Here is a 16614-nt window from a genome sequence, read left to right as displayed (position 1 = left end):
CACTTATACTTTGCACGCTGAATAAGTAAAGCACATGCGTTTGCATTCTCTCTGCAGGAAAGGATGTATTTAAGTGGGGTTGACCTTTTGCTGTGGCACCAAACCACCTGCTTCTAGCCCTCTCGTATAGGTGGAGCTTTGCTTTAATGTGTGTAATGGCCTTCGTTTGAATGACCTGCACAGCAGAAATTTTTGCAAACATGGGTAAAATCAGATGCATCCATATTCAGTTGCAAAGCCCTTAAGCCTTCCATGCTTTAGGCTGAATATCAGCTTGGGAAACAGGTTGTACATCACTCTACACCCAACCAAAAATATATAGATAAATAAATAAAAGATTATTCACTTAAACATATCATGTAGACTTTGTCACCCTTTCTTGCCGTCATACTTCCATGATGTCTCACTGTTGTCCCATGCCTGCAAGGCTACAGTGACACAAACTGGCATGGTATTTGATCAGTGATGTCCCACTTACTCATCAACTCTCAAACTCAAACTTTCTCACACTGACTGTGCATTCAAAGATGACTCAGAGGACATTGTGAAACACCACAGTGCTTTGATTCAACATCAGTAAATCTGCAGTTTGGATTGGAGCAATATTTTGGATCCACTGTCACCGGAGGATTTGAACATGTCCAAATTTAAAAAAAAAAAAAAACACAAGAAAATGCAGCTCAACAGGTGGCGAGATTGTGCAACTTGGACTCCACGACTACCCACAGATGCACTTGCGCTGTGGACAAAGGAGGAGAAGAATGCCAGGGATGAATAACTGGTCTGTCTCTTTCATTGATTTCCCCTGAAAGCGAAGAGTGAAGAGAGGACTCCTAGAGGCTCCGCTGAATAGCCTTTTTCAATCCAAATCCTGAGAAGGCGCAGGCTCTCTATGGGCTACAAATTTCTATAAAGAGCAACTCAGACTGCTTTATTTGAATATTTTGGGCTTCTTGGTAAATACTCTTTAATCGGAGCTATTGCCACAAAAGAATTCAGCTTCAAAAATTGGGCAATTTTCTGCTGTATGACACATCGTCACATCACAGGGTCGTTTTATTCTGCACTTTCTTCCTTGTTCTTTGGCCAAATTCTCTCACGTGTGGCCATGAAGTGTCACACCTGGCTCGCCTGCTTCAGTTCCTCCTCACATATCACCCATTCCAGCAGTGTTATCTCTGTCAAATACCATAACATTACAACAGCGTGAGTCACGGGGAGGGGGGGGGGGGGGGGGGGGGGGGGGGGTGAGGGGTGGTCCTGCAGGCGTAATGTAGGCGTATGCTTTCATACAACAGCTGACTCTCAAAAACCGGGAGGACAGTCTGGCTCTGAAGCACAGCACAGAAGAGGCGCTCCGGTGAAGTTGTGCCCCGGGTCGCAGGCGAGTTTTACGCGCTCGGAAAGGAGCTCAGAGACGGCGCAGGGTTGGATCGTACGGCTGCGGTTTTGGAAGTATCGCTGCAGCGAATAGAGAGCAAAAGCTGCACGACATGAAATCTTTGTCGAGTGGACGATTATAATTAAAAAGGTAAGAGATCTACGGCGCTCCGGGGATTTCTCCTTAGATGCGCGAGCAAGGTAGCGAAGTAGACAAGATGAGACTGATGTCAAAAAATAAACTGTACCAAAACATGACAGCAGCCGCAAAACATGCGGTTTTTGCGTGCGCGCACATATTTTCCTCTAGTTTCTGTCCGCTTTCTTGTCCTGCCTTTTTATTTGGAGCATTCAGCACACCTGTTTATTTCCTGAAGCCTGTAAAAAATGTCCGAGCTCGCATTCATTTTCTCTTCAACATGTATCTGTTAAGACAAATGTTTTCAGTGTTTCATCCCATTTCTTATTTTTATCACTTTGGATTATAAAGCAGTAGTTGTAGGGATTTTGTTGTAGTTGTAGAGAACCTGATCAACTCTGCTTATGCATAGTTTATTTCTTTCAAAATAAGCAATTTTCAACGTGTTTCTATGCCAAATACATGCATCGGATGTATTGTAGTGTTACAGTTACATGACGCTTGTTTTAAGGGCGTGAATTAAGACAAACACTGATAACACTGATATGCTGATAACATGTTTCCTGCTAAAAACGTTGGTATTGTCTTTGGTTTGTTATCTTGCCGGTAATTAATGTGAGGAATTTAAAGTCGTATCACGTTAGTAGTAATAAATCAATCAAATGTTGCTCCTTTGAACTTGTGAGTGATAAAACTGTGATGTTGCAGATGCTGACGCTGAGCTTGATTGTGTACCTGCAGGTATTTTCCAGTGGTGTTTTGTCTCTCCACCAAATATCCACCAGGTAGCCTCTAATCACAGCTGTTTTCTTCCCTTGCAGTTACTGCTGCTGGCAGAGAAGAGGCAGGTTTTTGCTTTTCAATTGGACCATTGTCTTCAGGCAGCTGCTCTTTCAATGTGGGATACAGTTTTGGTGCTTTCGCCAGGCTGAAATCCTCCAGGGTCAGGACCTCCCTCATGGCAGCCTTGCTCCTCGGGCTGCTGCTTTTTGCAATGCAGTCTCCCCCCATCCCCTCCAGGCCCGTGGCCGACGAGGGACAACCTTCTCCGCCAACCTCATCACCAGCCGACAATGGGACCACCAGCCACCCGAACGGGACCCTTCAACAACTTCCTCAGATTATAATTATTGGCGTGAGGAAGGGGGGGACGCGGGCTCTGATAGAGATGCTCAGTCTGCACAGTGCAGTGGCGGCGGCTCAGAACGAGGTGCACTTCTTTGACTGGGAGAGTCACTTCCAGAAGGGCCTGCCTTGGTATCTCAGCCAGATGCCTTACGCCTTTCCCGATCAGCTGACGGTGGAGAAGACGCCGGCCTACTTCACTTCCAGCAAAGTTCCCAAACGCATCCATCAGATGAACCCTGACATCAAGCTGCTGCTCATTCTAAGAGACCCCACAGAGCGGGTGCTGTCGGACTACACCCAGGTTTTTTACAACCGTCTCCAGAAGCACAAGCGCTACCAGCCCATCGAGTCCGTTCTGGTGAAGGACGGCGAGATCAACCTGGGATACAAGGCGTTCAATCGCAGCCTGTACTATGTTCACATGCAGAACTGGCTGAAATACTTCCCACTGGAGAGCATTCACGTTGTTGACGGGGACGAGTTGATCAGGGACCCCTTCCCTGAGATGAAAAAGGTGGAGAGATTCTTAAAGCTGGAACCACAGATAAATGCCTCAAATTTTTACTTCAATAAAACAAAAGGATTCTACTGTTTGAGAGACCACGGGCGAGAACGGTGTTTACATGATTCAAAAGGCAGGGCTCACCCTCACGTGGCGCCGGCCATCCTGCAGAAACTCTACCAGTTCTTTCATGAACCGAACAAGAAGTTCTTTGAGCTGGTGGGCCGAACATTCAACTGGAAATGAACGTTTGAGTCTCAGTAGTTCACTGTAGAGTTGCCTGGGGATAATCCCCATGAGCTGTCCTGTTTTCCTCACTAACAATGTAGATGAAGAGACAAAGCTAATGTAAATTTAAACTAAATCTATTTTTGTACCAGTACATTTGTTACAGGAGTATGATGGAGCCAAATATCAGGGCAGACTACAGTTCATGACATGCTCTGCTAGTGCTTGTCTTGTTTTTTCCTTTTCATTGTCAAACACAAGCATTTTACTGTCTGTCACTGCTGTTCAGCTCGTCTCATCAAAGCAGACGAGTTATTGTGAGTTTGATAATGACATTCAGACTTTAGACTCTGCCAGTTAATGTGTTACATAAAGATAATTACCAGGCAGTTTAATATTGTCATAGCTTCATGTTTCGCTCCATATAATACAACATTATCAACATCTAACTGCATTTTGAGCTCTGAAGGACCTTTACCTGCTGCTATGATTTTTCTCAGTCACTTTCAGCCACAAGCCGTACTGAATATCTGTTTGTTCCTTTTGTTGCTCAGATGTTTCTTTATGTAAGAGCTGGTTATATAAATGCTGTGTGCACATCATACATTTGCCAATCATTACAGTGTATTGTAAATAATTTTTTCAAAATCTGAAGAATTAATACCATAATAAAGATGTATTTTATTTTTAGCATGTCTGATGTTTTCTTCTTGGTTTTTCTATTTTTATTCATCCATTATGCATCTGTCTGCTGTGCAGTTTGTCTTCTCATCTTAGCAAGTGAATAAGAGGACGACTCAAGTCATGATGTCCACTTAGTTAACAAGTACGAGCATGTGTCTGTGTGTAGTCTGCACCCATCTCTGCACCCACCCACCGTTTCAGAATACATTTATATTTAAGGAAGGGCCATTTGGAATATGTGCCGTCTGTCATGTACACATAAAACAATGGTGCAACATTAACGGTCTTGAATTTCTTGTTTGGTCACCTTAAGCAAAGGAAGCTCACAATGCAGAAAATACTGATGGAAGCTACTGTCTGACATAATGTCTTTCTGTTTAATTCTCTTCCTCCTCCACCCCTTTTATTGTCAGGGTGGGTGAGTGAATTTTAGCATCATAAATTAGGATAAGAGAATTGAGAGTGGGCAGATAGGTAAACTCAGATCCGAGCACAATCCGAACCATGAGAAATCAAAAGAAGAAGTTGTTTATGCCCAAGGGTGTGATCTTCTTACTCAGTTTTTTTAGAGAGGCGAGGGATTATTTATTCAAATCTTATTGCTACTTTGAAAACATCAGCAGCACCGTCTCAAAGACATTAAGCTCCAAAAAACCTACAGTAGCTGTTTCATATTTGAATGTGGCCTAGATTTACTCAGGGGCTTACTGGGACTTTGCAGACAGGATGTTAACCTCATTGCCCTTAAATGCAGACCAAAGCAATATTCTTCTATCTCGCTTATTCTTTTTGCCCTCAGAGAGCAGAAATAGTTTCGCCTGCAGTTTACATGTGTTTTTCATAGTGATGGTGTTGAGTAAGCCTATCAGCGGCTATCAGCAGGACAGGTTTGGCTGCAGACGTCAGGGGGAAATGAAGAGTAAAGGCAGCATGTGGAGGAGTGGTGCGAGGCGGGTGCTGATCTCTGCTGTAAGGTTATTAGACAGCTGCTTGCGTCACTTGGCATGTGCAGCGATAACACAGAGATGGCATGTTCTGCTTTTAGAGCTGCTTTGAAGGTGCCACGTCTCCAGATGGTCCGTTAGAGCAGTCACATCTGGAGGAACTTGCAGGAATGCACTTTACTTGGAATCAAGAATACGGCAGGCGGTGTCGGTGTCACCTTACTCTGGGTCAAACAAAGTCTGATGCAATTTCCAGATAAACCTGTTTTCAGCTCAACACCACAGAGGGCAAAATCACCTCAGAACAAGAGGCAAAAAAATAAACATCTTTGGAAATAAGTGCTGGGAAGTACATTTCCTCAAGTATAATTTTGAGGTTTTTATCGTCAATTCGTGCTAGTTCATAATTCTACTTCCATATTACATTATTTTGCAGAATCAATATGTAGTCATCACATTTCTGTTGTCTGTGAGCTGCTAGCAGATCCGCCAAAGAGACATTTGTCCTTTAAACCTCTCAGATCATTTAAGTAACAGCAGTAAAAAATCATATATCACAAAAAAGCAAAGATTAAATAGAAGATCATGTGAGTGTACATGTGAGTAGCAGAATGTAGTTTTTTTTTTCTGCTTTCCTCTCCAATTAATCTTCTCATGACTCCCCAGATTTATCTTGTGACCCTTCGGAGGGGACCTGACCCTCAGCTTGGGAACCCCTGGACTAAATTCCCGAGCTGTATACAAAGTAATTACAATCAGTTCCCCTTCGACCAGCTATCGCAGTAAAATGCACTGCTGGATCAATACTAAGGATTGAAGCAGGGATTCAAACTGGAGCAGAGGGATGCGTTCAGGGGTCTCAAGTCATTCTGAATGCAGCCTGATGTCATGTAACAATCAGTCACAGGGGCCATTTTTCTTTGTCATAAGTACTTTCACTTTTGAGACCTTAAGTATATTTTGCTTCTTTCATTTTACTTATTTTGGATTTTGGATGCATACAATTGGGTCCTTTTAAGCCATTGTGACTTTTACACAATAGATTAATACCTGAATACTGGTTCCACCGCTGCCAGCTAGTCACTAAACTCATCTGTCTACACTTTGGTGCTTGTTCACAGTCAGTATTTAGAGCTTTGTTTGTTTAAATAGCTGCCTGCTGCTGCTGGACTGGATTTTCCATGAACAACAACTTTCACATTACCATCATTTAATCCATTGTTAATATATTATTATATTGATTATAGTAGCTTGAAAAACAAGAGGGAAAAACAATGCATACGTGGAAATCATGTAAAACTTGATCTTAAATAGTGCAGGTCCTCCTGGAGGGAGCCGCCAAATCCTGAAGTTATTTCAGCAAGGACACATCCTCACTCTGCTCTCAGTGATTCCATCTCTATTTTTCTTTCTGTCTCTTTCTCTCTGCTCCGCTTACACACCACCCAACATCGGAGTAGCATCTATTAAGAGTTCATGAACGCCCCATTAGTCTAGTCAGCTGTGCAGCCCTCTAAAGTTTTACAGTCACAGATTCCCTTAACATCACCTAATTAATCTCAGCCACATAATTAATTTGCCTCCTCGCCCCACATGCAGTAAGAGCGGTAAACCGGGGCTACAACCAGGATTAATGGCCTTGGCCTCCTCCCGGCGCCTCCTCCCTCCTCCCTCGACCTCAGCTGTAACACTATTTTCTGTGGAACTTTCTGGACTAAGTTGGAGTCAGCCTGCCACCCACCCCTACCTCTCCCCCTGCTGCCAGCCCACACTGGTTGTTCCTGAAGGACCCTGTTTCCCTTCAAACCACAATCAGCCAATCTAGTGGTTTTTCAAAGGATGATGTGATCCGATGGAGCACAGCCCTGCTGCAGTCACCAAGGCTGCGGCTCGCTTTAATTGGAATAGATTGTTTGTCCACTCAATGCGTGAAGCCTGGCAGAAATAACACATGCACCCACTCGGTCTCTCTTTTCCATACAAACACAGAATTGGAAATGCATGCACGCACACACACATCGGGTCTACTTGTTGGCCTACCTCTGACTCACAGAGCTGAGCGTTCAAATTTCCAGAAGATATACAGTATATTCGGTGATATTTCAAAAAAGATGTTTGACAGGTTGTTTAGTAACAGTTACCACTGTTCTGAAAGTATTTACAAAATCCTCGAGGACTCCTCTAACCACCTGGATGAAAAAATGTTCTGTCTGCTGCACCATAAAGAAGAATTTTAACCTGCTTCTCAAGCTGGGTCTTTCCAAACAGAGCTGGCAGCTGAAAATGACTTATCTGCTTGCTCAAATTAAAAATTCTATCACCAGTTATATGTGTGTATATTAATGTTTCATTACATTTTCATACAAATCATTAATATTTTGCTTGTGTTTTACAAAGACAGCAGGGATGTAAGTGTCATTTCTGGCTACCTGGATTAAGAAATACAGTCCCAGCTGGAGAAATGGGTTAAAGGTCTGTTTTATGATGCTGCAAACTCAGACCTTTTTCATCCAAAGGGTTAAAGGAGCTTTTAAGGATTCTGGGAAGCAAACAGTGGTGAGTTCTCTTAAATGGCCTTCTGGGTTTTTCAGAGATCGCAGGGTAATTATTTTTAGGAAATTGGGCTACTTGTTAGCTCAGATAAATCGATACACAGGGTTTGAGTTGTGATGAAAAAGTAAGAAAAGGAAAACAAACTGCTCGACACAGTATGTCTATATTTCAAATATGTTTGGATGCTTTCTTCTCAATAATTTTTTCATGGCATGGTAAAGAACAGTCTGCGTCTTCATGTGTTTCCTGTGGAGAGTGACTGGTCAGCATCCTGCTTGGTTTATTACAGGACTGCTCACCACGCACTGACTGTCATCCACAGCTATAAAAGCTGAAAAGCTGAAAATAATAGATTACACCATCGCACTGCATTCGCAGGAAGCTTTTATTCAGTGTTGACATGCACTCCAACCCCAGATAACGTTGCATCTTTATGACAAAGGTAACCTTGAAACCAGAACGTACCAGGTACATGAAAAAGATTCTCAGACACCTGTACATCTTATCTGCAGCCTTGACAAACATCTTCGATTAAATCACCACACGGACAAAACTCAAATGAAAAATATATCATCTAACTGTTAAGTCTGTGTCAATTTAATTCAGCATTAAAGGGCAAACCAACCATGTTTTAATTGAATGGTTGTGAGCAGCTGATCCTTGCTGCTTTCCACCATAAAGACCTATATTCATGAGAACATCTACAGGTTTTTGACTCTGAAAACAGGCGTGTCTGATAATAAACATTGTTCATTCATTACCATTTCAGCACGGAGCTGGAATGAGAGTCACCCACGGTGGCACCTCGCATTTACTGTGGGCCTCACATATGCAGAATGTAGCTGTACCTTATCTCAACATCACGTCGCACCACCGTGCTCAGATAATTGTCTCCCCGTAGTGTTTGTGTCAATGCTCTATTTATTGAGCTGTGTAGATCTTACAAGGACAAGGGGTCCTTGCCCTTAGTTACTGTTGCTATGGCTGACAAGCTTTCCGTCCTCACACAACACCTTTACGGTTTACAAAGATGGCACATTCACCACTTACAATTCTAGGTACTTTTCAAACACTGGGCTCTTGATTTCAGACAGAGGCAGATAAACGTGAGGTCTTGGTTTATAGCTTGCTACTGTTTTTTTGTATTTTGTTCTTGCTGACAGCTGTCGCTGTCATCTGCTGTGGTTTGCTAATTAAGCTAAACTCCATGAGTTGGTGGGAAATGCTCTCTTAACCTCACTTTTTATTGTTTCCAGCTGACTTGTTTTATAATGAGAATCTTGACTTGAAGACAGCGCAGAATCCTGGACAGTGTCCATCCCTTTATTGATGGTGTTTCAGTCTAGACCTTCATCAGTTCATGCACAGACAAGAAAAGATTTCTTATTGGCTTCTAAGGATGTTCAAGTGTCTGCTCGTGGACTGTAATGAGGACAGTTAATTAAGCTCCATCCCCCTCACCATCGCCATGCTTGTAGCTAGCTTTCTACTGTCACACACAGTATACAGTTTATGCCGGCTGAAGTGGCGACTGTAGCCACTAGCATAGCTAATTACACTAATGTTAGCTCCATTAGATAAAAACGCCCTCTCCAGCTGACTTCTTAATGTTTCCAGCTGACTTTCGAAAGAAGTCTAAACATGACAAAATACAATGCTAAAACGCTGATGCTAAAACGCTGATGCTAAAGACATGTATGTCCCAGAGAAAAAGTTAGCATGGTGGTGTGCAGCTAACGTTAGGAGCGATGAAAAGAACAAATGTGAGATCTGTTATAACCTTAATCATAACCCTGTTCAGCTTTTAGCTAACAGGCTTGTTTGTGGGCTATTTTTTAACTGAGTGTAGGCTAAACTTCCTGAAACACAATAAAGAGCAGGACAGAGTTGCTCGCGTTAGCTTTAACTTTGATAGCATCCAGGACCGTCTGCACTAGGAAAACACTGCACCGTGAGTCATTTTTATATAATCTGTAACCTCACACAGTAATGTAGTTAACAATTGCAGCTTACATTGGAGCAGATAAACACACAGTTTAATCCTTCTGTTATTGTATTTATGGGGTTGGAAGGGCCAAAAGAAGGACACCGCCCTCCAAACTGTCCTGTTTTACGGTGCAGCATTGATTGGTGTTAGAGTTTTTCATATTTTTCCACAGTCAAGGTTTTTGTTAGTTTGAATCCAAAATCTGTGTGGCCTCTCTCTGAGTCCTTGTTCCATCCAGTTGCTCTCCAGAAATTCTCGAGAAGCATTTGTTTAATCAGGCTCTTGAGCATTTTTGTGGAAAAAAGAAAACAGTTAACCCTTAAATAAAAATATCCTAATCCTTCAACTACACCTTCCCATTTCCCCAGCACAAACAGACAGCAATATTGGCAGTACATGACAACATTACAGTGAATAAATTCAATCACTTAAATTAAATACCACAGCGTATGGCTCAAAGTTATGACTACCTCTCAGGCAATCACACAAATCATCAATTTCCCTCCATGCTTATTACATCTATGAGCATTTTCATTTTGCAGCTTGACAGTGGAACAAATAACATTTAAGATATTAGATCAGAAAAATGTGGTTTTACTTCTGAGTGAGCGGCCTCCTCGATCCTGTTTACCCTTTCAGAGCTAATGGAATGTAAATATACATGTCATTAGTAAAAGGGCTAAAGGAGGAGAGCCCGATGATGTATGTGCACATATTCTCATCATACCTTCATCTCGGCCAGAGTCTACATGTGCTGCTGCTGTGCGAGCCAGTCATTGCTGTGCTCTGTTATCATTCATTTCTTGGCATGGTCTCTTCTGGCAGAGGAATAAGCCAGCATGGCCAATGATAACTCCCACTGCTAACGGACACCTCTGCATGGGTGAAGCATGACTGGGCCCACAGATAGCCCTCACTCCCTCTGTGAGTGTGTGTGCAGACGTATGTGTGAGTAACATGCATGCTGGGTTCATGACTTAGTTTCTATTTTTTTGCATACTTACATGTGCACATGTGGAAATCTGCAAATGTCGACGCAAGCAGGCGTATGTGCGGGATTATGTGTGTGTGTCCTTCCATAGGGAGCAGTGAAGCATATGGATTTTGATACTGAGCAGGATTTCAAACACTGGGCTACAGACCCAGATACTCCCCAAAGAGCGAAACCCTAGAATAGCTCTAAATGAGTTCTGTTACTGGGAATAGTTTTGTTTTTTTTTTCAAACAGTCTCATTCGCACTTGACGTCACCGCTGAGCTTATTTGGACGCTTCAAGTTATATTGCAGTATTACTCTGCTTGTAGGAATACATCATCTCTCTTCCTCAAAAGCCATAATAACACTGTTAGTTCTCTGGACACGCAACAAATATTCTCTGTGTACATACTGCATATGGTTCAAATCAAAGCGTCACGACATGCGAGATCACTCAAGTATCACATTACAACAGGACTGAATGTTTTTTGTGTGTGTTGCCTTGATTAAAAGTAGAGCTGCTGCATATTGAAACCACGTGCTGGCTTGTCCCCTGGTAGTGGAGTCATACTGCTGAATACCCTCCTGTTCCAGGTCAATGGAAAGCAAAACACATATTAATGATATTCTAATTAAATTGTGGATCCTTCTTAAGGGATGTTGACAGAGGTGGGGCCAGAGGGACGACACAGGATCCCAGGCACAGGTGAGGGGTAGCTGCCTTGTTAGTATCAGAACCTCTGTGTGAGATGACTGTCCACATTTCTTGTTGGAGAGTCAATCAAATGACCACAAAGAGCGAAACAACTATAAAGACGCAAAATGACTGCAAAGACACACAAAACATCAACAAAATGAGGCAAAACAACTATAAAGAGAGATTAAAAAAAGGCCGCAGAGTGACTCAAAATGACTTGTAACATCTATGGCTGTATGCTGTTTGGAGTTAGAAATATTTATTTTGTATTTATTGATATTGTTTCTTCTTAGAATATTTAAAGTTATTCATTGCATGAATAAATATTGTAGCTAGTAATAATGCACTCTTTGTTCTTGGTTTAAATGTGAGTCTTATCTCATTTTCACTAATTTCTCATATGTGCCGCCCGTCTCTGAATCTGTACCCGGGTCTGCATTGATATTCGACCTGAATTCAGTGGGAGATTACACAAATACAGCTGAATGCATGAAAGAAAAGTTGCCTTACAAATAAAGACTGCTTCGATTTTATTTGATTTGACACTCGGCACACTTTGAATATTTCTCCTCCTAATCTCCTCGTAATGCTCCAGAAACACTTATCACAGGAACTACGCTCCTCCATGTGCAACCACACTGTTTTCTAAAGCCTACAGTTGTTCTTTTTTCTCAAGCATTTCACAAACGTACTTCATATTCCCAAATGTCAACCCAAGAAAATAGAAAACAGGTGGTAAGTGTGCTCGCTGCGTAAAGACAAAATTACATTCAATCAGCGTGCCCAGGGAGTGAAATTTCCATCTGCCTTGTGCCAGGTTCTGCAAATAAAGAGAGGAAAATCAATTGGCTGTTTCATGATTGACCAAATCCCTTCACCCGCGAGTCTTGAAATCCAATGACCTGCACAGCTGATATATTGCTTCTTACCTGGAGAATGATAATGCAATCTTTTCACTAATTGAAACATGGCCGTTTGAAGTCCCTTTTCATTCGGCGTCGCAGTTTCTCTTTTATTCTTTTGTTTTATTTCCTGACATTTTGCTGGTTTCGAACTTGATAAACTTTTTCTAAACAAATAAATGTGGCACTTTGGCTCCTTTGTAATAGGCTGGATCCGCTTCCATCTTCTACATTAGAAAGTAAAACAAATGTTCCTGCACGGCATGGCAAAGCTTGTTTAGCCACACTAGCAGCGTGGCTCAGGGGATGTAAGGGTCAGTCTGCTAGCCCACCACTTTGGTACTGACTGAAATATCTTTGGATGGATTGCTGTGAAGTTTTGTACAGACATTCATGGTCCCCAGAGGATGAATCCTAGTGACTCTGATGATCCTCTGACTTTCAATCTTGCACCACCATCAGGTCAAAATTTTAATTTTTCCAGTACTCAGTCTCAGTTGTACTTTGTGCTGAATGGCAAATGTTAGCATGCTAACACACTGAGCTAAGATTTGAAAAAAATAAAAAATACTGATGATGATAATGATTAAACTACACAGAAATGTCAACCAATACTATAAATATTATACATACATCACACCTCAAAGTTCAGAAAACTCTAATTCTCACAGTGTAGCTCACCCAGCGTAACAGATGAAATCATAATATTTCACTTTATGACCTTTCTGCTTTCTCACACAAGTTATGTAATACTGCCAAAGACATCTCTTTCCACTTTGATTATTATAACATGATGACCCATTCTGCCTGCAAAGACCAACCTCTGCCAAATAAATTAATTTTGGATGACAACTTTTATCTAATATTTAGATTTTTTCTACTCTGAATCTCCTTTTAAGGTAAAAACGTAGACTGCGCAGAGCCGCTGATCAAAAATCTAACTGTCAGAAAGTCAGTCAAGTCTCGACTTGACGCATGAACATTTCTGTTTGATCAACACGTTGTTAAATTTGCATTTGCTCGGCAAGTTTCGCTCACCCGGATGACACATTGCTCTCAAAAGCTGTGGAAGAACTCAGATTCCACTGAGGCTCCATTACGTAAAAGTAAAAGTCCTGCATTAAAAATCCTGCTTCAGTCAAAGTACACTACATATGCTATTGGAATATTACTAATAATTAATCAGCACAGCAACAGCTTTTAAATGTTGTCACCGTAAGGCGAAGAATAATTGTAGTAGGGTAAATATTTCCCTGAATATAGTGTGGACATACTCAAGTAAAGTACCTCAAAATTGCACCTAAAAGAGTACTTGAGTAAATGTACTTAGTTACTTTCCACCACTGGTTTCAAACTGGTTTCTGCAATTGGAGAACAAACACATCGTCAACTTAAATAAGAATACACTGAACATGAGGATTTGATCATAAGAATTTATTGATCAAACAAATGTCTGACTCATCAAACTCCTCTGCTGCTCTCAGCTTCAGGCCTGACTTTCAGATTTCTCTCTACAGAAGACATGAAACACTGACATCATCTTTGTTGTGCCTGTTGTACGTCAGGGATTTTGACCCGACACGCTTGTCCTTATAATATTCACAATCGGGAACCAACCAGAGGGATTTAATCAGATATTTACAACTGGTGACCTTGGTCACAGAACATAAAGGCAGCACGTCAACACCATGAATACAAAATGTCTGTCAGAGCGAGAGGAGCATATGCGGCATCTGTGCAGGATCTTCCACATCACAGAATCTCTCCATTTCTTAGATTCCCTCTGAAGTCGGAGGAGGAATATAGTGCAGCAGCTGAAACCTTGGCTCGCCGTCCTTCAATCTTGCAGATCAAACGCACTTACCAACAATCCTAAGGAGCCTCACTGTTCCTCACACATCTGTCAACGTTTTCAGGTGCGCCCCCGCCTCTCGGTTCCCCGACGAGAACAGGTTTGAACGTTAAAAGTCCTCCAGAGAGAGGTGAACGGAGAAAAGAGGGAGAGAGGACATTGATCTGGTTGTGTAACACGGTGCAGTTTGCCATAGGTCAATGAAATTCCATCAGCTTTTCCCCCTTTGGTCAATATCCATCTGAAGAGCCTCTACAGACATTGTCTTCCCTTAGCCCTCAGCCACTTGTATTCATCTTCAGCCGGCTGCTTTCAGTGAGAGGACAGAATCCGATTGCAGGAAAGGTTAAGGGAAGAGAAAACACTTGAGGAGCATGACATGCTGCAGAGAAATAAAACAGCAGACAGGGTAGCTTTTGTGTGTTTTTGTGCAGAAATCTCTCATCTTATAGCTGTCAGAGCGAAGTGTTTAAACTACTAAGGCTAAATTCTGAAATAGCATCATGACTATTTTGACTGCTTAAAGAATGAGCACACAATGAAGCCTTTTTGGCACACTGCAGCTGTAAAACTGCACTCAGGTTGATAGAAATCCTGACACCACATCCTCGCTGCTTTGCATTTGTTTATTGTTGCTCCCTCTAGTGGTTTCTTGAGTCCCCTTGAACTCAAAGGTGAGACTGTCAGTGATAATGTACAGTAATTTATATCAGCTCCTAAATGCTCACTTGCATTAGGGGAAGAAGCCTGATTCAGGATTTTGCTTCAGTTAAGTACAGAAGTATTATCAGCAAAAAGTACTTTAAGTTTCAAAAGTACTGATTATGCAGCAGAATACTTCCTATGAGTATTTGTTACTGTACATTATATTATTAGAGTATTATTACTGCTTGCTCACAGATCAGATTTACAGGATTCTTTTGCATCAATGCGCTTGGATCGTTCATGTGTTTATTTCACTGAATTAGCCCAAAACGGACGCTCTGATCTTCTTCATTTGTCTGTGTGCTGTTTCTCAATTTTAACTCTTTTACTACATTGTCATATAAATCAATATCATGATAGAAAATTATACTGAAAGAACATTTGATCCATATAATCCGTCTTTATGGCTGCATGAAAACATATAAACAGCATTTTAATGGTGTAGCTGGTGAAGGTGAGGCTGATTTTAGCTCTTTTAGTTACTGTTGGGTAGATTAATCTATAAAAATGCATCATATTTTTTCAATTGATATGTTTCATATATAGGCTATAAATTCCTAGCTGGTAGATAAATGTAATGGAGTAAAAAGTGTTATATTTCCCTCTAAGTACAGTACTTGAATGAATGTATTTAGTTACTTTATGTCAGTCTATCACAGCTGAGAGCAAAACATCAAAACATATTCAGCTTTTTCTGCCTAACTATTGGATAATGACTATTATTAAGCAAAGAGATGGAGCTGAGTTTATTTCCAGTCAGAAGGATTCGGCTCAACTCCTCAGTCTCCATTTTGAAGGTGGTTCTCATAGTTCAACTCGGGAGTCAATGAGGCTGTTTTGCATATTACCTTGGCAACAGCCTTTTTATCATTAGGCCACTGTTCAGAATTTCCTTAATAGTAGTTTCATTCTAACCCAGACATTTCGTATGGAAATGTGACTCCTCCCTGCTTTGACAAAATGAGGCTCTCAGCAGAAAGGATTTTGTTTCTAACTCAAAAACAAGACCTGCATTAACATATCAAGGAGCAGGAGGAAAAAAACGATTGGGAGATATTCTAAACATCTTCCCAGTGGACATCTGACAATAGATGTCTGCCTTTATTGGGGTGAGATTTCAGCCATGTGAATTCCACATATCATAGGATGATTTGCAGTAACATTTCTCAGCTTTTTCAGCTTTGCTTAAATATTTGTGACTCACGTTGATATTGTCTGTCTTCACCATTTTCATATTAAAAAAAAAGCTCCAGATGATACAAAACCCCATCTTGCAAAAGGCAGATTGGAGCGCTCTGCCATGTGGCTGCATGTAAAGATGTTTACCCTTCCATCTCTGCAGGTTGAATAAAACTTGCACAAACAGACGCTCAGAAAGCTCAGTGTCGTATTTACATTAATGCTGTCAAAGGAGGTCAGTGTGGCTTTTCTGGCGGGGTGTTTTTTTTTTTTTTTTTTTTGGAGGAGCAGGCGACAAGAAGTGGAGCTGTGGTGCTGCTGGTGTGTGATAGCAGTGCGTGGGGGCTCTAGGGGGTGCATTAGCCGCTGTCTGGCGTCTGAGAGGGTGAAGGGAAGTGGGAGAGAGGCTTAATGTCTGTCTACTTCTATTTCCCTCTTAATTTCACACACTGTTGAGTCAGCCTATTGACTGACTGCTTATGGTGATGCTGGCGTTCCACCAACACTGCAGAGGAGGCAGTGCATATAACTCCTCCTCGCTGCTCCATTTCACCATGTAGGACCTCCACTTATTTAATAAGCTAACACAAGGCCTGTTCTCAGCCATCCGTGCGTGTGTGTAACCTGCCTCTTACATGGGGATGTGTGCGTATGATGCACTTATCAGGTTGTAGCTGTGGGCGTCCCCGCAAGACCGTGTGCACGCTACATCTTTGTGTGAGAGACGAGAGGAGAGCGATCCTACATGCACTCTGAAGG

At 41.8% G+C, this 16614-nt stretch overlaps 1 protein-coding gene across 1 annotated transcript; it reads left to right on the top strand.

The window, feature by feature from the left end:
- The first annotated feature begins 1295 nt into the window (after positions 1–1295).
- hs3st1 (heparan sulfate (glucosamine) 3-O-sulfotransferase 1) lies at positions 1296–4067 on the top strand. The gene is made up of 2 exons (XM_076738389.1): positions 1296–1531; positions 2341–4067. Exon 2 carries the CDS (start codon positions 2478–2480, stop codon positions 3393–3395), a length of 918 nt encoding a protein of 305 aa, XP_076594504.1. The 5' UTR covers positions 1296–1531; positions 2341–2477; the 3' UTR covers positions 3396–4067.
- The last annotated feature ends 12547 nt before the right edge of the window (positions 4068–16614 follow it).

Source organism: Chaetodon auriga, chromosome 9, assembly GCF_051107435.1.
Source record: "Chaetodon auriga isolate fChaAug3 chromosome 9, fChaAug3.hap1, whole genome shotgun sequence".
In the NCBI taxonomy this organism is placed as follows: domain Eukaryota; kingdom Metazoa; phylum Chordata; class Actinopteri; order Chaetodontiformes; family Chaetodontidae; genus Chaetodon; species Chaetodon auriga.
This window is presented reverse-complemented; position numbering and strand designations above follow the sequence as displayed.

What these genes read in the sequence shown, in the direction of transcription:
- hs3st1 (XM_076738389.1), top strand. Translation starts at nt 2,478, where the DNA reads ATGGCAGCCTTGCTCCTCGGGCTGCTGCTTTTTGCAATGCAGTCTCCC.